The following is a 27,502-nucleotide window of genomic DNA, read 5'->3' on the forward strand; positions in this document are numbered from 1 at the left end:
GCAAAATATCATAAAATAACTTAAAGCAATTGAACCCAATATAATTAACTTAAATAAAATAAATATATAAAAATAACTAATACTTAAATTAAATCTTAAGAATTTAAACAAAATACACCTAACATTGTAACCGAATAATTCTATAAAATAGAATTATCAAGTATCAATACTTTTTTTCACAGAAACTCAGATTTTAGCCAAAAAAAATCAATATTCTAAGTTCCAAATAATCTAAAAACATTTCATTTCATTTTTTGAGTTCAAATACCAAAATAAAGTAAATAGCATATTTTAAGTAAGTTTTCCTTAAATCAATAGTTGGATCAATCATGATCAAAGTCTCAATTCCAAATCAATTCATAATTACTTCTTTCAATGCAATATCCAATAACCAAGTAAGCATTTGAGGAGCATTAACTTAAAAAAAAAAACTAACAAAAATAGAGGATAATGTTTTGTCCCTACTATATGGATATCAAAAAGTGTCGTAGCACCAAAGTATAGTCTAGTACATATAGTCACCGACTTTCAATAACCAAGGGTAGGGTATTGTCCCATTACCAATAACATACAAAGTTATGATGTAACACCAATCTATAGTTCGATTCATATAGCCAACTATTTTTAGATAAATGAAGGGTGTCGTCCCACCTAAATGGTTTGGTGTATATAGTCACCGACCTCAGAGTATACAGATCATTGTGTATAATGGCTAGCGTTTATTGTCACTAACTTCAGGTCTTTAATTTAATAGGCTCTACTAAAAACATTTTCAAATTTCAAAATTTATTCAAATGTTCATATCGAAAAGAAAGGACTGAAATTGCTCACCAACAAGATCAAAATGTTGAGACAAAATCATAAATAAAAGTAGAGCAATGGCTAACCAATTGATATACGGTCAAAGTACACCATAAGTCCTTGTACTATGGGTAGGCCATTGCTTTACTTTTATTTATTATTTAGAAATCTTTGTTTGCTCCCATGGTTTAGTTTGTGGGAGAAAAAGTCTCTTTTGCTATGGTTTTGTCTATATTGTGTGTATTTGAGTGGCTTTCTTTTGTAAAGGGTGAATATTAGACAAAAGTTATACTTTTACTTGATTTTTGTTCTAGCAGAGGTTACAAGCCTCTTGAAAAGGTTAGGTGATGTACATTTTTTTGTGAGTATATCTTAGTGGTTGTTGTCGAACCATAGGATCTTTTTGTTAACTTTGGGTTTTTTGATTGGATGTACTTGGATTACTCCAATGAAATAGAATATTTATAGTGAAATGAGAATATTTATTAGCCTTTCAAAAAGAAAGTAGTGTAATTAGTTTTGTACATTTTTCCCACAAATGGAATGTTAATGGTTTTTAATTACTAAAGAATACCTCTTATATGTAAAAGTACATTTTTGATACAAACTTGGTGCTAAACAAAATAGTAAAAGTACTCAATTTAGTTCCTAAATGATAGATCTTTGTTCAATTTAGTCCTTAGACTATTTAATTTTATTTAATGTAGTTTTTATGCTCTACATTTTTGTTTAATTTAGTCTATATGATGTGGCATTAAAAAACTGACATGGAAAAAAAATTTTCACAAAAAAAATTTATTTCAAAAATTTCATTTTTTGAGCCTTCCACATCATCGTTGCCGTGCCAGCATGCCAATGTCATGTCATTACCATGTTAGCATAGTTTAACATGTCAACACCATTAATAGTCAATTTGAAAGACGTTAGGAAAAACGACTCAATTGAACAAAATCGCAAAATATAAAAACTAAATTAACTAATTTTGAATAAATGGATTAAATTGACAAAAAATTCATAATACAAAGACTTATGGGGTACTTTGACCTTGTTATTATCAAGATTTTGCTTCTTTTGTTCTTTCAATTGTTTTATTATGTTGCAACAGTTTAGGGTATAAATCATCAACAAAAGTATGCTCAAGATATCTAATATTTAATAGCTTGAGTACACTTCTTAACTAATTTTCTTTTTACAACTTCTTATTTTTGAATAATTACATTTATACTTTAATTTTATTGTTGATGCTGCTAATTCTGTCTTAATCGTTTTAGTTCTTTGCTGAAACTTTTGTTTTTTCTATTATAGTTTACCAGAAAATTAATTGTTTCCTCAACTAAGGTCAATCTTAGTTTTTTATGTGATTAAATTTAGTGTTGAATCATTTGACTTTTCAACACTTTAAATTAATATTTTACTTACTTAACTATTATCATTTTTCCAACTCCTTAGATTAAATCTTCTGTTGGAATAGACTATTCATTTATTATAATTTGATGTTAAACACGAACAACATAACTAAACTTAGTAAATTTCAATTGGGGTTCATCTTTTTCCCATTTAATTGAAGATAGCTTAAAATAACTGATAAATACATATAATATTTATTTTTATCTTTATACATGTTTGTGATGGCTTTTTTTTTTTTCTTCATTTATGGGTCATTCTCTACATTATTTGCTATTCAATCTAAGTGATAATTGTTAATTTATACCTAACCTTTTCCTATTTACTTCATAATCAAATGGCGTCATTTGCATAAAATCACTTGGTCATTTTGATTTATTGACTTTAACGATTTTCCATTTTAATTAATTAACTCAAATCACTGTTGACAACTTGCAAATAATAGAAATATATTTCTGACATTAGTTACCATTACTGTTATTTCTCATAAAATGTTGTTAACATCACTAACAACATTTATCTAGGCATTATTATTACCAATTACTTCATTACTCAATTCGTGAATAAAATATATCATAAAATTATTTAATTATTTAAAATAATTTTTAAATTATATGTCAATTAATTACTCTCACAACTAATTAAAAATGATTTTAATTACTAATTGTTTAAGGGTCTTCCTTGCCCAAGGCAAAGCTCACCAAAGTCAGTCCTTTGTAACCTTTTTTTTTTTCTGGTAGTAGTATTTTATTGAAGAAAATCAGAGTGAGTATAGATATTTTGAGTTAAAAAATTCTCAATCACAAAAAAAAAAAAGAAAAGAAAATTAAGTGTATAATTATTGAATGTCTTAAACAAGAACCTAATCAAATCAAATCAAAATCAAATCACTATCATCGCATACTCCTCATGTATAAAAATCCGTCTCCTTACATCAAATCCTCTCTCATTTCAACCCCTCACTACAAAATCACCGTCGCCACCACCAACCCTCCGCCGCTCCTCAAATCCGCTTCCCGCAATGAAGCTCTTCTTCTCAATTCCAATCCCACGGCCACCTCCCGTTCACCCACGTTCGCTCCTGCTCATCTCATGCTAACTATCAGGTCGTGGCTACGCACGCGCCGCAGCCGTTGTTTTCTGCTCTTGCTCTGCTCCCCTCTTCTCCTCCCTTTCCTCTGCGCAACTTTCCCTCTCCTTTGCATAGCCGAAGTCTGCTGCCGGATTTGTCGACGAAGAAGGAGCGGAAAGGCGGCACAGGAAGAAGAGGAGGAGGAGGAGGAAGAGGAGGAGCGGCGGCTGCGGCGATGTGAAGAGGGTTGTTGTTGCGGTGGAGAAGAGAGGGAAGTTGGGCTGCTACGGAGGTATTTGGAAGATCAACTGGCTCTCGTTGGATCTGTTTACGAATGTGGTGATTACTTTGATGATCATGATTATCATGATGGGGATCGTGATCCTGGTGATCTTAATTGTAAAGCTCCTCTTCTGAGCTGATTGCTGCTCCTTTTAATTTTTTTTCCCCTACATTTTGTGTAAATTAAACTATTAATGTTAATTAGAGATGTTCACCTTTTTCTTTATTCTGCTTTAGTCTTTGAATGCAAATTGCTAAAGGCATTTATGTAATTTTAAATTTGTAAATTGTAATTGACTTTTGGTCAATTTCTAGTTGGCCAATTGGAAATTATATGGCTAAATTCGTGCAAAGATCTATTTTCTTAGCCCATGATATTTAAATTTAATAAATTACAATATTTTTAGGCTTATGGGATTAATCTATTATAATAATAATTTCAAGCATTTATTTAGTCAATTTTGTTGTTAGTCTTCACTTATAATAACAGTTTTCAACTCTAATTGCCTGCCCACACCGGCTACCACCACTAACTTAATTGGCATTGTCTTCTGCATGGACTATAATTTTGTAGCTAAAAATTCTTATTTGAAATAATATTAAATTTTTAAAATATTTATTTTTTTCGACATATCTTACTATAAACATATGTTAATATTAGAGTAAATTTCATATAAATTTTTTGTGATATGATATTTTCTCAAGTGACACTATGAGATTTTTTTTTTCAAATAAAAATGTGTTTTATTACTATTCTAATAAGAGGTAACAATGTTAAATTTTAAACAAAAAGACAATAAAGTCTTTATAAATTTCACTAAAAAGACAATAAGATTCCTATATTTAAAAATTTTGTTTCTTGCATTTGAATCCTAAATTCTTCTTCAAAAAGAGAGAAAGAGGATTGAACTTACTCAGGGGCAGAAGGTCATTTGCTTACAGCGACTGTGAGGGGGGGCATTTGAAAATGTTTTGAATATCAAACTTAATTTTAACATTCAAAAAAAAAAATTTGTCACCTTGGTTGATTATTATTCTTGAAGCAAAAATTTTTCTAAATTTGAAAGCGGTCAAAATATGTGATTTTTTATAAAATAATCATTTGAAAATTAAAATTGAGAGTAATGGTTTCCTTGATATTTAGATAATTAAAAACTATTTTTTTCATAATTTTTGGAATTTGTTTGCTATGGTAAATGAGAGCCGCAAATTTAATTTCAGTTAAACTTTTTCAATTTTGTTCTTGAAACCAAAATTTAGATTAATTTTTCTAGATTTTGATTTTTTAATATTTTTATTGAATCTAAATGGAGATGTTTGCTTATTTACATTAAATATCTTAAATAAATGGAGAGTAAAAAGAAAAGAAATAAAAATAAAAACATTTACTTAAATGATATTAAATGTAAAAAAGCTTAGATGTTCAATGTTTATAAAAAAATCTGATCTATCTATTGATAGATGGGCATATTTATTGATAGATAACAACTCGAGAGTTTTTAAAAAGGACCTTGAAGCCTATTGATTGATAGATGGCTTACCCTTTCATGATCACTGTCATCAAGCGAACGAATCCCGTTCTCAAGTGCGATGGGTTGTCGTAAATAGAGTCGGCACCCTCAACATCTCTTAATTCAACAATTGTGGCATGGTCATCACACTAAACCTCTTCTAACATAACAGTTGAGGCATGTTCTGTACTGCCATATGCATGATTGCAATCCAGAATGTCGTTGTGCTCACCCTTGTCGTCTTCTGAATAGTCATCATGTTTGCCAAGGTAAACATCTTTGCAGTCATCTTCCAACTCATTGTTCCAATTCGCAATATCATCCTCTTCAACATCATCTTTAATTCGATCAGATACATCGTCATTACTCACAACCATCACAGTGTTGTTAACGAATGACAATGGACCCACTGCATTTTCGAGCCAAGGTTGCATTAGTTGCAAAGTACCAAGTATTTCGTTCGATGCACATTCCAATCAAAATTGTGCAAACATTATTTGCAGACAGGTTATGTGTGTACCAAATTGCTCAAACTCATGTGTATAGGTCAATGGTGATTACCATTGTTGTTTTTTAGGAAATGCATGGTGTGGTATGTCAGAACAATTAACATTATGTTGTAGGGTATTATTATGTTGGACACCATGTTCATGTGAAATATCATTTGCATTTCGTGCCTTAACTGTCACAAACACAACAACTGCCATCTCATTTTATAGAATACTTGCTACATCTTCATCGCCCTTGATAACTGCGCGCAAAACCCCTACGACATGGCTGAGCAATGCATGTAGCTCGATTTCGTTATTATGTGAGTTGACCCCAACAACCTCTTCAACTAGCTTCACTAGGCTCGAAAATGACAAATCACTCCCAACACCCCTCACTTGTGTCTCACCACCCTTGTAAATGTTATCGACCTAATGACCACTGTATGTAATCATAAGTTTCACATTTGACAGGCCATTGAAATTTAACAGAAAATAAGTGTCACAATTAGTCAATTTATCAAAAATTAGCCCTTAATGCATAAAAACCACTTATGCAATGCCTAAGTTACAAAATAACATAAAGTCAATCTCGCAATGTCTAATACACATTCATGCAATGTCTAAAACCTAGTGAAAAAATGCCTCAAAACAATAGATACATTGCACAAGTCATGCATCGCCAGTCTCATAATATTAATAATAAGTCACTCAATGCCTAATATCCACTCATGTTATACCAAAATAACCAATCCCGTATTGGCCCAACGTCATGCAATACATGACAACCAGTCACGCAATGCTTAAAAAGTAGTCAAAAAATGTCTCAAAATAAGATATGCATTGCATAATTCACGCAACGCTTATAAGCTAGTCTCATAATACTTAATAATAAGTCACTCAATGCCTAATATCTACTCACGTTATTGAAAAATACACAGTCATGTATTGGCTCAATGTCACGCAATACATAACAACCAGTTACGTATTGCCAAAAAAGTAGTCAAGAAATGTCTCAAAACAAGATATGCATTGCACGATTCATACAACGCCCATAAGCTAGTCTTACAATACGTAATAATAAGTCACACAATGCCTAATATCTACTCACGTTATGCAAAAATACCTAAACACATATTGGGCCTATGGCATGACTGAGCAATACATGTAGCTTGATTTCGTTATTATGTGAGTTCGCCCCACCAACCTCTTCAACTAGCTTCACTAGGCCCAAATATCATAAATCACTCCCAACACCCCTCACTCATGTCTCACCACCCTTGTAAATGTCATCGACCCAATGACCATTGTATGTAATCATAAGTTTCACATTTGGTAGCCCACTGAAATTTAACAGAAAATAAGTGTCACAATTAGTCAATTTATCAAAAATTATCCCTCAATGCATAAAAACCACTTACGGAATGCTTAAGTCACGAAATAACATAAAACCAGTCTTGCAATGTCTAATACACATTCATGCAATGCTTAAAAACTAGTGAAAAAATGCCCCAAAACAAGAGATGCATTGTACAAGTCACGCATCACCAGTCTCGCAATACTTAATAATAAGTCACTCAATGCCTAATATCCACTCACGTTATGCCAAAATAACTAGTCACGTATTGGCCCAACGTCACGCAATACATAACAACTAGTCACGTAATGCCTAAAAAGTAGTCAAGAAATGTCTCAAAACAAGATATGCATTGCACAATTCACACAGCGTCTATAAGCCAATCTCTCAATACTTAATAATAAGTCACGTAATGCTTAATATGCACTCACGTTATGCAAAAATACCTAGTCACGCATTAGTCCTACGTCACGCAATACATAAAATCCAGTCACATAATACATAATAATCAGACATGCAATGCCTAATATCAATTCATACAATGCATAATATCCATTCACTTAATGCTTATAAATAAAATAATATTCCAATGTTTGTCATCATATCTTTGCTTCTCTTATATAAATAAAAAATTAAGAAATTGGGGTAAGCAAATAAGTTATTCAGTATAATAGAAATTAAAGGTAGTAACTTATTTATGGAAAATTTGTGTTAAATCAATATTTTTATTCATTAGCTGAAAAAAGTAGATGAGACAACATATGAACTATGGTTCATTTTTTCCTAATCTTATCTATTATTTCATAAATTTCAACTAGAATCTTGTTATTGCCTAGAATTTCTGTCTTTAGGACTTCTATCCTAAATAGCACCTTATCCATCAACCCACGCATGTCTTTCTCCATGTTCTCAATTTGGTTCATCAACTTGACCAAATATGCTGCCACATTGTTAGGGACATCTTCCTCTTCAGCAGCAAACCCCTTCCCAGTTTTGCCTCTGGAACATTTGGAAGCCATAAGAATTTTGAGATTTTCCTTCAGATGAATTTGATTAAAATGGATAATGGTTCTTTCTATTTATAAGCATGAATGCTGACTTTTGAAAGGGTGTTCAATGGTTTTAGGATTGTTTTTAAATGAATATGGTTAATTTGTAAATCGATGCATTAAGTGTTTTAAAGAGAATTTTATAGTTCTGTGTTAGCTAAATCTATATGGTTTTCTACACCAATATAGGTAGAATTAAGAGGGCTGAATTGGTTATTAAGCATTCCTAATTCTCTTTTAATTTTATAGAATTTGTTATTAAGGGGGCTAAATTAGTAGATAATAAACTTCAACATTAGGTAGATAAAGCAACGCAATTACTAAAGACTAGTCACATAATGTTTACAAACTAGTCAAGCAATTCCTAAAACCTTGTCACGCAATGCACAACTCATACAATTCCTAAAATCTAGTTTCGTAATGCCTTCTATCTAGTCCCACATTGTCTAATATTTAATCAAGTAATGTCAAATAAATAGGTTACAATTCCAAATAATCAGTCATGCAATGCATAATATCCAGTCACACACCTTAATATCCAGTGATGCAATGTCTAACAATATTCACGCATTGCTTATAAACTGATTGATTTCACTACTCTCAGCTAGATTTAAGTTTCAAAGTCATATAATTTACCTATGAACTTTTGTGTTCTATGAATATATTAAAAAAAAAATCCAAGAACCCATAACAAATACCTTGATATCATCTCTGTATTTTAAGATGGTGAGAAAGTTGGAAGGCGAGATATAGACCCCAATGGTGTTGGAGAGTTGGACGGTGAGATATAGACTCCGATGGCGTTGGAGAGCGGGATGGCGAGATAGCTAAATCAAGATTTAATTTTAAAATTTTTATCTGAATAATGGGAGAGGAGAAAGAAACCGAGACCACTTAATTTAGATTAAATAGTTTACAAGGTAATCTTGTTAAGTTATGTCAAAAATTACTTAAAAATAGTTAAAATTATAGCGAATGTCATTTTTGAAGTGAGCTTATTAAAAAGGTTATTTTCTACAATTTTCTCACCTCACCTTGAAAAGGTAATAGATTGATGCAAATTTGATCATGGTAAAATTTTTTTACAAATATGTCTATACAATTCGTATTTTCCTACACATACAATTTCAATCATATATATATATATATATATTGGGAAAAAAATTCTCTTTGTATTTTGCTGAATGTCAATATTTCTCTTTTAGAATTTATCTCAAAATTATGGGAGTCTTTTCTCGTAGGCCTAAAACTTCTAATTTTATATATTCTATATTAATTTCGAATAAGAACAATAAAATAACTTTTTTAAATCATGTTATATAGTAAATGGGTAGTCAGAGCAACCTTGTCATGTCCAGTCGTAACAACAAATAATGTTAAACAATTGTTATAGGCCAAAGCCAGACGGAGACGAATGAAAGGAGACACAAAGAGACATGTCTTTCATGTATATCCTTGGGTTTGTAGCCAGCACGTTTTACAGTGGTGCCTTTGGGTTCAAATCCTGAAGAAAAATGGGCCAAACTTGGTGCCATGAGGAAGGCAGCCTAGCCCCACCCAAAGCCCATGGACTCTCAACTGTCAAGGTAATCCAGTATACAGATCCAAGTCCAGTGGATGGAAGTCTGCATGCTTCATCATAGGTGAAGATTACTTACTTAACCCTAATGAAAACTCCTTGCTAAGCCTTTTGATTAATAATGTTCTTGAATTGATATCTATAGGGGTGGAAGTTGCAGAGAGGTTTGCCTACTTTGGGTTTCCTCCAATCTCATAACATACTTAACAGGGCCATTGGGTGAGTCCACAGTGAAGGCAGCTGACAACGTGAATGCTTGGTCTGGTGCAGCCACCTTGCTGCCTTCGTTGCTGATTCATTTCTTGGCCGCTACTGCACTATCACCCTTGCTTCCCTCATCTACACCTTGGTTAGTCCTCTTCTTTCCTCCGTTTCGTGCATGTTCAAAGGATCTGCTACAAAGCCAAAGTAATTGTGTTATGGAGTATTTAGCTTTGCTTTAGCTGGTTAAAAGTAGGTAAATTAAGGCATAGCTTAATTGCTTCTTGCCTATTTGTCTGTCAATCTTCAATTACCGCGCTCTCCTCTCAAGCTGCCACATGCTTTGTATCGTGGAAGCAGACAGTAGTGCCACGTCAAAGGCAAGAGAGTTTTATTCTAGTGCGTAATCAGTAACATGAATAAGTCATGCCTGTTAGTCGCATAGACCACTCATAACTCTCGGTATGTAATCGAACCTAGTACTGGTATTTGTCTTAAATTCGAATATAAAGTAATTATAATCAGATGGGATACTCGTATCTTATATAATTGAGTCGAATACCTATAGACATTCGATTAAATGATACTCATTGTCATCTTCATAAATAAATTTATTTAGTTGAGTTGCAACGTATGTGTTCTTAGTTATCTTCATTAATAGAAAAAGTATAACCAATTTCTCTTTTTCGTTAATTTTTTTCCGATGCAGTTGTCACTTAATTGTCAACTTAATTAGATTTATCAGTTATCGTTGATAAAATTTTAAACTTGGTAAGAGAAGCCTAATTTGTGTGATTTTGAAATATTTAATAACTGTATAAGTTAATTGAATAGCATTTTGGTAATAAATAGCTAAAATTTAGGCATTATCCAACATGTAGTAAATATAGATTGTCCACAAGAGCATCCATGATCATATACCTTCTAATATATGTAAGCACTTAATAGCATTAATTGTTTAAAAGCATAATATATAAAAAAGTTTCTAAATTATTTAAAAAAATTTAAATAAACCTTTATACTTTTATTGTATTCAATCAAGTCGTTGTATTTTTATTTTGAACTAAATAAATCCTCATATTTTTATTTTGAGTCAAATAAATTTTTATGACTAATGATTCACTTAGTTAAAATGTCATTTATTATTTTATATCATATGATGTTGACGTGGCATATTAAAATATTATAATTGATGATGATGTGGTATACTGGCATATCATAATTGATAATTATATGATATACTAATTTGATATAATAACATGATCATGTGGTATTTTTCACTTATCACATTAGTGTCATATTAGTACCATGTCGATATAAAATAATAAATGATATTTTTATTAATGACAATTAATCAATCATTAGTGAAAATGTCATTTATTATTAGTGAATCCTTATATTTTTATTTTGAGTCAAATAAGTCTTTTTGACTAATGATTCACTTAGTTAAAATGTCATTTATTATTCTATATTATATGATGCTGACGTAACATACTAAAATATTATAATTGATTATGATGTGGTATTCTGGCATATCATAATTGATGATTACATGACATACTAATTTGATATAATAATATGAACATGTGGTATTTTTCACCTTTTACATCAATGTCATATTAGTGCCATGTCGATATAAAATAACAAATGACATTTTTATTAATGACATTTAGTCAATCATTAGTTAAAATGTCAATCATTAGTGAATCAATGTCATATTAGTGCCATGTCAATATAAAATAACAAATGACATTTTTATTAATGATAATTAGTCAATCATTAGTGATTAGGACTTATTTGATCAAAAATAAAAGTATAGGGACTTAATTGAATGCAATAAAAGAATAAAGACTTATATTGAATATTCTTGCATAGTTTAAGGGCTTATTTGAGAATTATATCTTAGTTAAATTTTATTAAGGAATATGGATAACAAAAGTTAACAAATATAGTTAATAAAACGAAGGTTACTAGGTGAAGGTAATTTTTAATAAATATAAATTTGAATCCCTTAATTCTATTAATAATTTCTATGCTTTAAATGGAGAAAATGGAAAAAAATTGCATTCTAATTTAAATGAAATAATAGGTTGAATCTTAAAATATTTTGGTAGATGTTAAGATAAAAAAATGAGCATTTAGCCCAAAGAAAATGTATCCTGTTTGAATACTAATTAGCTTTTACTTGTGTTAACATAAATAACAGGGCCTAGGCTTGTTGACTCTAGCTGCTATGCTCCCATCTCTCAAGACTTCTGGCTGCTCAAACACCAAAAAGATTACATCCTGTTCCCCTCCTCAGCTCCAAGTAATCTTGTTATTCTTCTCTCTATATCTAGTCGCAGTTGGACAAGCTCGGCACAAACCTTGCGTTCAAGCTTTTGGGGCTGACCAATTCGATGGAGAAGACATTGAGGAGAGCAAAGCCAAAAGCTCTTTCTTCAACTGGTGGTAATTTGGAACTTATGTGAGCACCTTCGTAACTCTTTTGATCATTGTTTACGTCCAAGATAATCCGAGCTGGGGCCTTGCATTTGGAATCCCATACATTGTTATGGTGTTGGCAGTGGCTATTTTCTTGCTTGGAAGTAAGAATTACCGGTATCGCATCAAAGGCCGTAAGAGAAGTCCATTTGTCAGAATCGGTCGTGTGTTTGATAGAGCAATAAGAAACTGGAGAGCTTCTCCTTCATCGACAACCTTCGAAGAAGGAGCACATTCAAATCTGCCTGTACAAATCAGTAACCATTTCGAGTAAGAAACATAACTGATTTATGCAGATTTAATATTGTTATGAACAATCCATACTTGGTTTTCTAGATGAATTGAAGTTTCTTTTTTATGGTTCATAATCAAGATACCCAACAATCAGAAGAATCTGCTGAGAAAAAGCTTACTGGTCTAATAAAGTGAAACAGAGGATTTTAGAAGTAAAATGGTGTCTGCTAACCTTAACAATCGTCCCACTTAAAATGCTTGCTTTGGCATCTTCAGCATTAGCTGGTGATCTCAAGTAATCCCTCTGTGAAGCGTTGAATTCCTTTCCTCGTTTGCCTTCTTGTTTTATCCTCCAAATATAATTGTATAGGTTCCCTTCCTGAAAGATTTTTACTAATCGAACTTTTTTAGATTATATAAGTTCATTCCTAGAAGTAGGAGCTCTGCACCTGCTCTTACAAAATGAATGCCTCTTTATTCATGAACAATGCTGCCGCTTGCATATATGGTGTTTTTATTGCAGACTAATTGTCTTTAAAAGCTCTGCACCAACTTTTATTCATGCACAACAATGGAATGATCCTCGACAAGAGCCATTTTGCAATGAATTTTTACAATGCTCAAAGGGATTAAATGTGCTTTCAAAATGATCAATTGCTCGTTTTCCCACCCTGGAAGAAGGGACATCTCGCAGGTCCAAGGTAGAAATCTGGATCTTCCAAAAACCTCCATTGAACAAGGAGCTATATATATTAAACAGAAAAATTACCGATGGCTTTTGTTCCTATAGCAAGAATTTGAACCCATAAACCTTCAGGCATCACATTACTTGAAAGAATCGGAACTAGCCTTCTTTTCTGTGTTTTTCCATGGTAGTTCCAGCTTTAGTTTGCACAAGAATGTGGGCTAGTGGACACCCCGAATGTGACAATCCCGATGAGTGTGTCACCATAAAATAACCAGCAGCATACTCGTATGTATCATTCATAAAATAACCAGCAGAGAAGGAAAGAGCTGGTTCTGGTAATCTTAATCAAGCTCATCTTTGATTACTTCTACTAGTCGCTGGCAGGGATCAGGATCAATGCAACCGGATTGGCTGCTTTCTTGTATTTTGCCAAGTCTTTTGTTTATAAAATGGGTGGTTCAGTTCAGCTTCGCAATCAACAGCTCAACCATAACATCGACAACATTAAGAATTCATAAACCTCACCCACGTAGCAGTACCACCAATCGCTCATTTTACATCTATAAGATTGACAAGAACTATACGGAGAGTGGACAACGTACACTGTTGCTCTTTGCATCATTCACGCATCCTCGTCAACCGACAGGAGCCTTACGGTACTGAAAGGAACATCGTAGCTCGTGTTCCCAACAGCTCAAAAACTGAAAAGCAAAAGTCGTGACTCAGCAATATACACAGTCTTAAAAAGTCAATTCGTGTGTAACATGTGAACGATAAATTGATGTTGACATTTTATAATGAACAACAAATTGATACGGAAAAAGCTTAAATGACCACATAATATTTTCACTTTTCATGTAAACATATAATAATTATTTAAATTTTATTCAATAATACAAAGATTTTTGTATGTATTATAACTATAATTAATCATGCACACTTATCATTAAAGCTCTAAGAAACTCAAAATAGTACACATTCACAACAAAGTAACTGCTCTGTTTGAGAAAAGGAAGTAAAGCAGAGAGACATCCTCATTTTTCAGTTCATCTTGTAAATCTTCCTTCCAACTCAAGGTTCATATAGAGTTCACTTTTAGAAAAGTTGTAAAATTCCAAAGAAAAGGGGAGAGTATTTTAAGAAAGCAAAGTTCCAAACGATGGCGTAAAAAGCTAGGAGAAGAAGGGTTTAGGGACAAAAGTGGTTGTACTCGTCCCAGAAGTTGGAGAGATGGGAGTGATTAAATTGTTCTAAGTAAAGCAAGGGAATCAGAAATATGGCCATTGTCTCTACCACCTGCAACACCCAAGACCCACTGTTAGAAGACACCGTCGTCAATGGCTCAGTTGACTGCAAAGGTTGTCCAGCCCGAAGATCCACCTCTGGGGGATGGAGATCCGCCTCTTTCATCATAGGTAATATTAATAACCCATGGAAAGTAGAACAACAAGGTCAAATTTTCATATGACAACAAAGCTTAAGGTTTTTCTTTTGAAACCCAAAACAGCGGTGGAAGTGGCGGAGAGGTTTGCTTGCTTCGGGATAAGCTCCAACCTCATAACGTATTTGACAGGGCCGCTCGGCCAGTCCACCGCCACCGCAGCTGAGAACGTCAACGCGTGGTCCGGCACAGCCACTTTGCTGCCACTTTTAGGGGCATTTGTCGCCGATGCTTACCTTGGCCGCTACCGCACTATCATAATTTCTTCACTAATCTACGCTCTGGTTAGTCCATTTTCTCTTTTTTATTTATTTTACTTTATTTTATTTCGCTTTATTCATATTTTATTTTCCATTTGCTTAGGGCATTATATTTTCTGTTTCATTTTCAATTTTCTTTCATAGGTATCACTTTAATCATATATAAAATTATTTATATATTGTGTAAATATCTAATTTAGTGGCATTTTTCTATATTTTGTATAAATTGTTTTGTACTTTTTTATCATTGTTTGAAAAATTAATCTTTATATATGAATAATTTTTTTGAATTCTTTAAAATTTTTAATGGGATGTGTTAAATTATTTATCATTCTCGCATTTTTTTTTGAGAAAATATCATTACAAATTTTCATGAAATTTCTATGGTTGAGAATTGTTCAAAGAATATTTTTTATTCCAATAGACAGATTCTTTTAGATAATTTTTCATATATAAGTATAGTTTTTAAATTTTTTTAGTTTACTTAAAAGTATTTTTTATTATTAAGATAAACATACCAAAGTATTTTTAGTTGGTTAGATCATTTTGTAAAAAATATTTACTAATCAATAATTAAAAAAATCCTAATTACCCACTAATTACAATAATATTCAACACCACATTGCAACTGACATCTGTAGAAAAAACAATAATCAATAAAGTCTCTTTCATTACACTTTTACTGATCGGTCTTTTCACTATACCATGTTCCTCATGAGTTTTTTGGATAAATAACTTTTACTCTCAAATTCAACCTATGTAATACCAATTCATGATTTATATTATGGCTAGATTTTAATTTTTTTCAAAAAAATTTATATATAATATTAATATAAATAATATAATTCTGAAACACTTTTTCAAAATAGACTGATTGGATTTCTTGAGTTTAATAATCTTATGAAAATCACTTAAATATCTTCACCTATTGGTAACATTAAAGTCATAGAGATACTAAATAAGGTATATTAACTTTTCAAGTATAAAGAGTAAAATACATTGATACCTCAACTTTTGACCATAATTACACGTGGATCCATTTAAAATGGATACTCCACCCCAAATGTATAAACGACATTAATGCTTAACCGTAAAATGTCTAAAATGCACTTCTTTTTCCACATTTTTCCTTTCTCTTAGATCGGTTATCGATTGACCACCTTGCAATAAGATATGACTGCAGAATGCCAGATCTGACCGAATCTCCCTAAGTGAGCATGAGATCTAGTCACGCACCTTAAATCTCAAGTTCTCTCGAGAAGCACCAGATCTAATGCTTCCTTGATGCGCTCTTTAGAGGAGAACAAATGTGAGCACCAAATCTATTGGAGAGCATTGCTAGTTGCAGGTGGTCGGTTGAGAGGATTTTATTTCTAAAAAAAATTTTAAAAAGAAAAATATAGTTTATATAGTAGTAATTTTTAAAATTAATGAAAGATAAAATTATCTTAAAACTATTGTCACATTATCAAACTAATGGAAATATTAACAATTGATTGACAACAAGACTTATGCGTCCAACAAAAATATTCTTTTGGAATGGAGTGTTCATTGTGAAAACTAATTGACACACATGTAATTATGATGAAAACTTTGAGGGGGTTAGACATATTTAATGTTCTTTTATATAGACATAACAAGCGAAGGCTTTAAACATTTTATCACATTTAATCTAAAACAATTTTGGCAAACAGGAAAAGAAGTATAACTTTTCATTTAATAGTTAATCAACTATTAACAGAATTTTTTTACAATGTTATTAAACAATTTATAATCATATCATATATGTTATAAATAAATAAATATCTATTAACATATAATATATGTGAAAACAATAAATGATGTATACTAATAAACATATAATAAAATTGATTTTTAATGAAAACTGTCAAGTCACAAATGTGAAAGAATGTTTTAGGATCTGCTTTACACTGGTTTTAGTATTGTTTGTCCATTTACCATAATTGAAGTGACAGGAGGCATTCTTCCCAAATAACAAATGCTATGTCTTTATTAGGATTCAGGTTAAATGCTTGTTGAGTTCTTCAGGGCTGACCTGTGCTTGGCTTGCAATTGATCACAGGGGCTAGGCTTATTGACTCTATCAGCTATGCTAACTTCCCTCAGTAATTTGGATTGCCAAAACACCAACAATATCACATCATGTTCTACTCCACAGCTCCTAGTGTTCTCATTCATCTTCTCACTGTATCTAGTAGCAATTGGACAGGGTGGGCACAAGCCTTGTGTTCAGGCTTTTGGAGCTGATCAATTTGATGGAAATGACCCAAAGGAAAGCATAGCTAGAAGCTCATTCTTCAATTGGTGGTATTTTACCTTATCCACAGGTGTACTTCTGTCACTTGTGATCATTGTGTACATCCAGGACAACCTTAGTTGGGCTCTTGGATTCGGAATTCTCTGCATATTAATGTTGGTCGCCCTAGTGGTTTTCTTGCTTGGAGCAAAGACATACAGGTATAGCGTCAATGTGAACAAGGAAAATCCCTTCAGAAGAATTGGTCAGGTGTTTGTTTTTGCTGTTAAGAATAGACGTAATGCTCTGTCAGTGACAGTCGCAGAAGAGGAAGTTCTTCAACCCCTACCTCAGCAATGTTCAGAGCAATTCAAGTAAGCATTCCCACTTTGCACTTAGAAACACACACAGGATGTGCATACTTGCATGCATGCGTATGTGTGAGTGTAAAACAGAAAGAGAAATGGTATTCCATTGTTTTTGGCCATCCATAAGAATGAATTTTTAAAACATCTGTAAGTTTGATTTCAAATGTTCTGACATCCTGTGGAAAACAAATGAATATATCCTTATTCACCATATGTATCTGAAATGCATTAGTCATATGAGATGCATATTCTAATCTGAATATGTCTAAATTTTGGCATTTGTGGATGTCATTTTCCTATAATAAAAGTTGAATTATCATTTGCTGTGATCATTAATACTTGAGTTTCAAGAAAATGACTCTCCTCACAATTAAGCATCCATATTCCCCAAAGCAGTAGAAAATTCAAGATTTGTTGTGGATTTCCTTTGAGTTTTTCTGAGAGGAGGAATGGGGGTTAAGGAAGGGGACGTGAGGGTGGGAAGGGATTTATTTATTCAAGGGCGGATGACATTTATGAAATGAGCTCTTGACTGCATTACTGGATAAAAACTCTTCTAACATAGCTTTATATCTGTATGTGTGGAAGGTTTCTTAACAAAGCATTGCTTGCTCAAGATGGCTCGAGTGAAGATTGGAAAGGTTGCAGTCTCAACGAAAATGTTGAAGAAGCCAAGGGTTTGTTAAGGCTAATTCCAATATGGACCACATGCCTGGTGTATGCTATAGTATTTGCTCAAGCCTCTACTTTCTTCACAAAGCAAGGAGCTACAATGGACAGAAAACTTGCTCAAGGCTTGACTATTCCAGCTGCTTCCCTTCAATTATTTACCGGTGTCTCTATCATTATCTTCATACCCCTTTATGATCGCGTTTTTGTTCCTATTACAAGAACCTTAACCCAGAAACCATCAGGCATCACAATGCTTCAGAGAATTGGTACCGGGATGTTCTTGTCTGCTTTTTCAATGGTAATTGCAGCTTTAGTCGAGATGAAAAGGCTCAAAACTGCACAGGAATATGGACTAGTCGACACACCAGATGTGACGATTCCAATGAGTGTGTGGTGGTTGGTTCCTCAATACCTCTTGTTTGGTCTTGCTGATGTGTTGACCATTGTTGGTCTTCAGGAGTTTTTCTATGATCAAGTTCCGAATGAACTGAAGAGTGTTGGGCTCTCCCTTTATCTGAGTGTCCTTGGTGTAGGGAGCTTTTTAAGCAGCTTTCTGGTTTCTGTCATTGACAAAGCAACTGGTGGAGATGGTGGAGAAAGCTGGTTTGCTAGTAATCTGAATCAAGCACATCTCGACTACTTTTACTGGTTACTTGCTGGGCTAAGCGCAGCAGGATTGGCCGCCTTCTTGTATTTCTCCAAGTCTTTTGTTTATACCATGGGAAGAAGATCAAGTTAGAACTTATTCTCTGTTAGTGTGGGTGATAAGAAGGATGATAGAGCTATTGCGTCAATCCTTTTGTATGACGCCAGTGATTTTATCTGCAGCATCTTTCTCATATCACTTGAAAATTTCGTCGAAGTGATCACATTAGTGATTTACCATATCTTACGATATTAATAAAAAAAAAAAAGGATATCAATTAATATATTGTATCATATTTAATTAAATATTAAAAATATATCACACAAAATGTAATATGTATCGTTTGGTACAATATGACACATTACTCTTTTTATAACTTTTATCTGAGTCAATTTCTAAAAGCTTTTATTTAGTTATTTTCTTTTGAAATGAAACATGAAAAACTTTTTTTTATGGGTTCCAATATTTATGATTTAGACTTTTAGGCAAAAAGATACTAAAATTACTTGATTCTCTTTTTACTTACATACATGTTATCTATAATTAATTTTAAAATTTCGTACATATATTATTTAATAGTAAAATATAAAATTTCAATACACATAGTAACTCCAGAATATTAATATTAACCAAAACATAACGGATATCTTTTTGATATATATATATATAAAAAGATATTTATCAAGTTTTGCATGTACATCTTTCTTAATCAACTAGTCCATCAAAAAATGATCCCTAGTCTAGTCCACCTCAACCCTATTTTTTCTTTAGCAATAATTGAATGTGGGCTACTTCGTCTTTGACTTTGGGTTGTCACTTTGTCATTTTGCCCACTCATTTCAATTTCTTTGGTACCAAAATAATAAAGAAAGAAAAATAAAAAATGCATAATTTTTTTTTTTTTGAAAAATAAGAGAAAGGAAAGGTCTCAATGCTTATGATAATGACACAGCATGTTTCACTAAAAAGTCTTGATAAAATATTAATGAAAATTGGTGGAATGGCTTCATTTTATTTTTCACATGCAAGATTAGAATTGGTCATTTCAACATTGATATATGAATATAGGGACCAATTTGATATTTATATTGTCCCCTTACTTATTTCAAGATAGGGTTGTAGTTGAGTTGTACAATCTTGAGTATATTTCCTAAGCAAATTTTCTCATGTGCATATTGATTACTCTTTCACCCAAAGAGAAAGTTTTATTTAGATTGAGAGCAATTACCAAATAAACTATTGAAATATTCACTGTCATGAATGAATCTTTAAACTTTTAAAACTGGTGATTATGTTAACCATAGCTTTCTTAATAAATCAGGCTCACCAAACAAGAATGAATTGACCACACAACTTGAATTATTGGGGAATGGCTTAGTCATCCTGATAAAACACTTGATCTTTCACTCACCAATTTGTGAAGCACAAGTGATTTGTTGTTTGTATATTAGCAACTTTACCCTTTGTTTGCTTTCCCTTCCTCCTTTTTTTACGGTAATTAACTCTTTAAAACTTTTTGTTTACCATTCATGTTTGATTGTGCGAAAGAGTAATAGTGGAGTGATGAACATGGTATGAGTGGCTTTGGTATTATTAAATAAATGTAAACATGTAATTTGAGAAGTGAATTTCACTTCAAATCTGTCGTTTTCAATCATCTCGTCCTGTTTCTCTTTCTCTTTCAATCTTAACACCCTGTAAGCCATGAATCAAAGGGCAGAAGGCTGTGTCACCTGCTTATCCATACCAGACAGCCCTTGGGGCGAATCTGTCCGTTACACTTATCGTTAGACACTTAAAGACTGACTTCCACGGTTCCACCATGGGGTTAACAGAAAAGAAATATATTCAGACAGGATTGAAACAGAACCAGAGATCAGATTCAGCATGCTCCAAGACAAATCTTGAGTGCCAAGGTTTTAGCTGTTCGAAGTTGATCAGTGCAAATCTGAGGCCTCATCCTATAGCTTCTGAGTAAAGGGGGAATTCCATTCCATGGCAATGTTCCGCTACGCTATGATGTTATGCAGAATGATTGAGAAGTAGACCGAGCCCTTCAAAGCTGATTGATATGGAACAGTAAATCCTATTAATGCCGACAATAAAGCGATCAAATCATAGATTAAACTATCAAGAATATCAGGAATTGTGACTGGAGTTGTTTAGGCCCTTATTGAAGTTGGAATCTATAACTTCGCATAAAAGAAAGTCTCAACGGGGTTCCAAAACAGTGTCACATAGGTACATCAGTAAGTGAGTGTCGCAGATCAAAAGAAATGATTAAGTTTTTCACATAAAGTTATCAAGGGAGAGTTATTAAAGGATTTGGCCTTGAATGGGCCGTATCATTAGTGGTTTGTATGGACGGTGGGCCGTCATTGGTAAAACTTACCGGATCAAATTCTAATATAAAATAAACAGTCATCCCTTAGTTATTTCAACCCATCTTAACCACATACAAAATCTCATTAAAGGCCTGAAAAAAACCTCTGCCGATCAGGGGTCATGAACTCCTACAATTAGTGCATCAAAAGGAATTAGGAGCAATCTACTTATCCATGATCGATATAGACAATGGCCTTTAAAGGCCACCAGATCTTCCTAGAACTCCATGATGTTGAATCGAAATGAGGCAGGTTATAATGATCTTAGTGCACATTACCAGAATTATAGTCGACGGAAACTCCTCTTTTGCACATGCCAATAGTGACAACCAATCATGCCACTTAAAAGAACAAGTAAGAGGCAAATGAATCAAGAATCAACATCCTCTTATTCTCACAACCTCTATTTTTCATTCATTACACCTTTTATTAAATATATTCATTATTCATTTTTTCATATCCGAACAAACTCCAGGCTATAACTTAGAGGATTTTTAAATTTCTATATAAACTTTAATGTTACCAAACAAGCATTTTCGTTGGCCACCAAAGGCCAGACATAAAACCAGCGATTATAGCAACTGCATTCAGGTAAACACCCACGAGAATAGTTCTTCAACATAGCAAGGCAAAGAAATTCGATCTAATTAACCTAGACAACCACTAAAAATATGCTTCATTGGACAATTACAAGTTTTCCATATAGGAATCTGAACAATTAAAATGAAAATAAGAAAGCAACCATATTCCACCACTGTCCTCTGATCAAGTTCAAGACATATGACCTTAAAAACTAATTTTATTATTTATTTATTAGATAATGTTTTAACTCTACCATTGGGTGGTGAGCCCAAATCAAACAAGTGGATGTTGTGTCTGAGATACATACATTGAATAGGATCTAATTAAAGAGCTCCAAGTAAGTCTGTCACTCAATAATTAAAAGAAGTTCTATTATAATTTATTAATTGTCCTTAAATTTGATATGTCAATATAATTTATATAGGTGATGCTGAATTTAAAGGCTATATCTTGGTATGTTGGGTTTTTTTTTTTAACAGGAAAAAGGGGATTTGAACTTTACTCTTTAAGTAAGAGGATTATATATCAATCAATGAACCAAAAGCTCAGGTGTCCCTGGTATGTTGAGTTATGTACATGCTAAATAAATTATATTGAATGCTCAATAAAGGATTCATCATTTTCTATTGAGAAAGATATTCAAGCGATTTTCATATAATCGTTGAACTTATGAATTCATCCTGTATGTTTCTAAAAGTTGTTTTAAAATTATATTATTTATACTAATATTATATATATTATAATAGTGTTTTTGAAGAAAAATATTTTTCAAAGTGCAACAGCAATGAAAATCATGAATTAATATTACATAGGTTGAATGTGATAGTGAAAATTATTTATCCATAAAACCCATGAGGCATATGGTATGGTAAAAGGACAAATTTGTAAATATTGTAGTGAAAGAGATCTCATTGATAATTCTTTTCTTTGTTGAGGTCAGTTGCAATATTGATGGACATTATTGCAATTAATGAGGAAATAAGATTTCTTAATTAATTTAAGAAACTAAATAATAATATTAAATTAAATGAAATTCCTAGTAAAATATAAGTCATGAGATGGTATGAATTTGAGCCCATAGGGATCTCTTGTATATTCTTCTTTTGGGTTTTTATTTATAAGTCCCGTTGAACTATTATTGGGTCTAATGGATCCCAAGTCCATTAGTACATCTATAAAAGCAAAGGTTGATACTTAGTTGGCCATTAGAATTAATTAGAAACATTTTTTAGAAAGCAAAGAACCTTAGAAAAATAAGAAGCGTGAATCCCTTTAGAGGCAAGACACTTGAATCACTTTTGTGGTACCTGTATCTTTGATCTATAATTTAATCCCTTTTTGAAGATAAGGTACTTGAATTGTTTTTGAGCTACGTAAATCTTGATCTATAATTTTTTTGTGGTAGATTCCTGGTTTTTATATTAGAGGACAATTGTTGTTATTGAATTATAAATAAAATTTTGCATTTATCGTACACAAAGAAACTAACAAATACCATATACTATTTCAAGTTTCACAAGGTATCCCTAGTAAACTCTACGTTATCAATAACAAAAAAATACAGAGACAATTTGAGGCAGATATATACCACTTGCTAATATGTACACAATGAAGAACCACACTAAGCAAATGCCAGCATTAGGATTCTCAACTTTTATTCAACAAGTAGCAAAGTTCACTATTCATATAAATTCTAATCTCTTTCCCCATTCTTCCAAGTAATTCCTTAATTCCAATTATTGACCTCCATAAATAACCAAACTTTCCTCATCAAAAATATCCATCTTCCTCAAATATCACCTCATCCTCACTATCTTCCAACAAATAATCTTCATCATCAACTGCCTGAATCTCCCACTCATCCTTTTCACCTTTCTCCCTTTCAGAATGACAAAAGCAAGGAATGACAAAAAATAAGCTTGAAGAACTAACTTGTCTAGTGATGTGGTATCTACACATATTTATACCAAATACAAGATAAAGTGATAAAACTATTTTTGAATCAGAGATAGTGATGATCCTTAGCTCATAAATTGCAATTAATTTAAATCTTAAACAAATTCAATGGGTAAACTAATATGATCAGTTTGGTTTTGAATCTTGAGCACTTCGAAGTGAATAGGATGCTTTATCTTTCATATGCCCCTGCAAGATGGTAGAGCCATCTCCTGCACCCATCTTAGACCTTAACATGATGAATCTGAGTTTGGAAAATGGTTTAGTTAGTCTATTGACTAACTGATCAGTAGCTGGAATGTAGGTGGCTTTGAAAATACCAGTAGAGACATGCTGCTTGACAAAACGGTAGTCTAACACAAAATGTTTCATTCAAGAATGAAATACGGGATTGGCACTCAAATATGTAGCTCCTATATTATCACAGTGAAGAAGTGGAGGCTTAGGTGATGGGATTTTCAATTCTGCTAATAGATTTGTCAACCAGATCAATTCAATTGTAATGTGGGCAATGGCTCTGTACTCAACTTCTATTGAGGATAGTGCAATTGTCCTTTGTTTAGAAAACTTCTAAGAGATTAGGTTGCTTCCAAGATAAATTATGAAGGTAGATTTGGAGTTTCTGTCATCTAAATTACATGCCTAATCTGCATCACTACAAGCATATAATTGTAAGAAAGAATGTATCTTAAAAAGAAGACCATGATGCAATGTGCTTTTGAGGTATTGAAGTTTTTAAGCTTGACTAGTGGACTTGAGTGAGACAATGCATGCATTGTGACAACTTGTTGATGGAGTAAGCAATGTCTGGAAAAGTAAGAAATAAATATCAAAGTGATTTAATGAGTTTTCTATAATCTGTTGCATTAGTAGGACCTGATCCATCTTTGAGCTGCAATTTTATGTTGGTGGCCATTGGTGTGGTGACAGTTTTTGCATTCTCTGTGTCAAACTTGGCTAGGATATCTCAAATATATGTGCGTTGTGACAGAAATAAATCATTGGATGTGGATATCACTTCAATCCCAAGAAAGTAATTGAAATTTCCAAGATCCTTTAAATAAAATATGTTGGCCAAATGCTGAAGGAATTGATGCAGAACTTCTGTATTGTTACTTATCACTAATTAATAGATCATCCTCATTGTTAGCATTGAATATCTTATATTTTGATTTGACAAAATGGCATAATATTATGGTTTTGAGCTTAAGCATTTGAAATTGTCTAATATCATGTTTCGATTCTCCTAAGATCATACAAATATTTGAAAAGCATATTCATGATTAGAAAATATCACAAAGCTTTTCAAAACATTGAGTCTTTAGCTAAGTAAATATAGAGCAAATATGTTTTGATTGATATTTGATTATAGGAAAGAAGCATGGAAAAAATAGCCGAAGTGAAAAGTCAAAAAGTCAAGGAAAATTGAAGACACAAGGTAAGAGTCAACCCTAAAAAAGCTCTAATTGACCCTATGGTAGAATGGCTGGGGAATGATTGAAAGAATTGTGAAATAGAGAAGGCATAGTCGACCCTTTAATCTCCACAATCGACCTTATGGCAAGAATGAATGAAAAATCACCAAGACATGAAGCCATAGTTGACCTTAATGAAGCCATAGTCGACCCTAAGGTATTATTAAAACTTTTAGTGTTACAATGAGTGCATGATAGTTCCTCAGGTCATGTTTGGTATAGAAAAAGAATGAGATAGTAACTATCCAAATTAGAATTAAAGTCAAAATAGAATGGTATGATTAATGCTTAGTTTGGTTTATTAAGTTGTTGCGATTATGAAAGTTCGAGAATTAGGAATCAATCTGTTTAGTTGTCTATGTAAATTAGTTATAACAAAGATAAGTTTTCTTTCTTTTCGTATTTGTCACTGTATGTACCATTTCCTGCTCATCTTTTTAAGAATTTGAAGAGTATTTATTTTTATTAATGTGGATCAAATTACTTTCAGGGATGACTCTTTACATATGATCGAAAGTTATGTAAGCTTCATTATTTTATATTCAGAAATACTATTGTCAGTTGCTCTACCTTTTTATAGTATTTGTTGCTGTTGAAATCAAAACGTGAAATAAATTAATTTGTTGCGTATCTAATTTTTTTTCTTAAATTTTCTCTTGTTAATAACTTGGTAGTTTGTGATGTTTGTGTGTTTAAGTTGCTTTGGGCACTAAAAATGGTTGAATATCCCTTAGTTATTTTCGGTCATTGCCATATAAACTTGGTAGTTTGTGATGTTTGTGTGTTTAAGTTGCTTTGGGCACTGAAAATGGTTCAATATCCCTTGGTTATTTTTGGTCATTGCCATATATTGAATATCCCTTAATTGGTTCTAACGTTTTGTTAAGTGGCTGTTCACTATAGTATATATATTTTTTATGAAATACACTGATACTTTATTGATAGTATAGATTACACTTGCATATGTACTATTTCTTTTTTATTATAATAGTTTTTCAAGAATTTAACAAGCCTATAGTAAATCAGTTTGACTTTACTGAAGATTTTTGTGCCATGATCGAATAATTTTTTACTCTTTTTTGTTCATAAGCTTTAACTATTGATAAATTCATTTATCAATATCCTTCAAACACTTGTACAGCATCTAATCTAAAGTATATTGAATCCTTCCTACATACATCCTCTACATCTAACATCTGTCCTTAGTATTTTATCATATTTGGAGAGCATTTTCAACTTTTCAATTCTTTTTTCTCTTTTCTTCCTCACCTCACTCCTTCCGCGTATGCCTCTTATCCCATTACTTAAAATGATCAGCATATAAACCAAATCCCAAGACCTAACTATTAACTCCATCTTTTCTTCCTTTTCCCTTTTGACTTTCTCTCACTAACACAACTACTGCTCTCTCTTCCTCTCATTGGAACTCAAGTTTTGGCAGTGAAACGCATCGTCGGCCACCTTATGTCGTTAGTTTTAATTCAATCTGTCTTCCTTCCTGCTTTGATGTTTATATTTTCCATTTATGGTTTATAGATTTGTTGCTTTTAATTGGATATTTACTTTCTTTTATTAATTCATACTTATATGAAACCTTCTTTTTTTCTCTGTTTTTGTTTTCTATAGATTCTACTCTTTGTTTGTTGGTAGTGTTGCTCTTTTTTTTTTTTTTTTTTTTGCAAAATACAATACACATTTATGTTGTTGTGTCATGTTTACTTCACAAATCAATTTGATTGCTTACTTTCACTTGTAAACTACAATTGTTTAATTGCAATTTTGCAAATCACTCGAGTCGCCAAATGTATTTATTGTTCTTCAATTTCAAAATTTGAACCTGTAGACAAAAATGTAATCATTTAATTGTTGAATATTGTTTTAACTGTAATCTATTGCTTTCCTATATACAACTGTTATTAAAATTGCATTTTTAATATAATATACTCTTATCATGCTTATCTATTTTTTCATAATCTCTAAAAATTTCACATTCTAAAGTCTTTGTATATTACTATTAACTTTTAACAAGTTAACATTTACATTCAAACGACCTGTTACAAGTCTTTTGTTCACTCTTTGTTATTTCAGCAATTGCAATTCAAAATACCTTCTCTTTTTGGTATGAAAGTGGATAGACGCTGTTAAATATGTATCATTCAAGTGCAAGCTTTTCATCCAGCTTTTGTATATAACACATTGTAAAAAAATTTATTAGTAATTGCACAATAGGAAGCTTTCTCATTTTTGTATGAGTGCAGCGCCACTGCCAATGCCACTAAGATGGCTACAGATACATTGCTATATTTTTTAT

The 27,502-nt window shown here is 32.2% G+C and overlaps 2 protein-coding genes and 1 pseudogene across 3 annotated transcripts; all 3 read left to right on the forward strand.

Annotated features, from left to right (window-relative positions):
* On the forward strand, nt 3,033-3,918 carry LOC18593030. Its single transcript, XM_007020039.2, has one exon. It carries the CDS (start codon nt 3,115-3,117, stop codon nt 3,697-3,699), a length of 585 nt encoding a protein of 194 aa, XP_007020101.2. The 5' UTR covers nt 3,033-3,114; the 3' UTR covers nt 3,700-3,918.
* LOC18593031 lies at nt 8,724-12,502 on the forward strand (annotated as a pseudogene).
* Nucleotides 14,097-19,017, forward strand: LOC18593034 (protein NRT1/ PTR FAMILY 5.10). Of its 2 annotated transcripts, XM_018126278.1 has the most exons (4): nt 14,097-14,565; nt 14,658-14,875; nt 16,935-17,482; nt 18,065-19,017. In XM_018126278.1, exons 1-4 carry the CDS (start codon nt 14,427-14,429, stop codon nt 18,885-18,887), a joined length of 1,728 nt encoding a protein of 575 aa, XP_017981767.1. In that variant the 5' UTR covers nt 14,097-14,426; the 3' UTR covers nt 18,888-19,017. The 2 variants fall into 2 exon arrangements, with proteins under 2 accessions (XP_017981767.1, XP_017981768.1); XM_018126279.1 differs by lacking the exon at nt 14,097-14,565 and having other exon boundaries at nt 14,807-14,875; nt 16,869-17,482.

The sequence above is a fragment of the Theobroma cacao genome, chromosome 8 (genome assembly GCF_000208745.1).
Source record: "Theobroma cacao cultivar B97-61/B2 chromosome 8, Criollo_cocoa_genome_V2, whole genome shotgun sequence".
Classification (NCBI taxonomy): domain Eukaryota; kingdom Viridiplantae; phylum Streptophyta; class Magnoliopsida; order Malvales; family Malvaceae; genus Theobroma; species Theobroma cacao.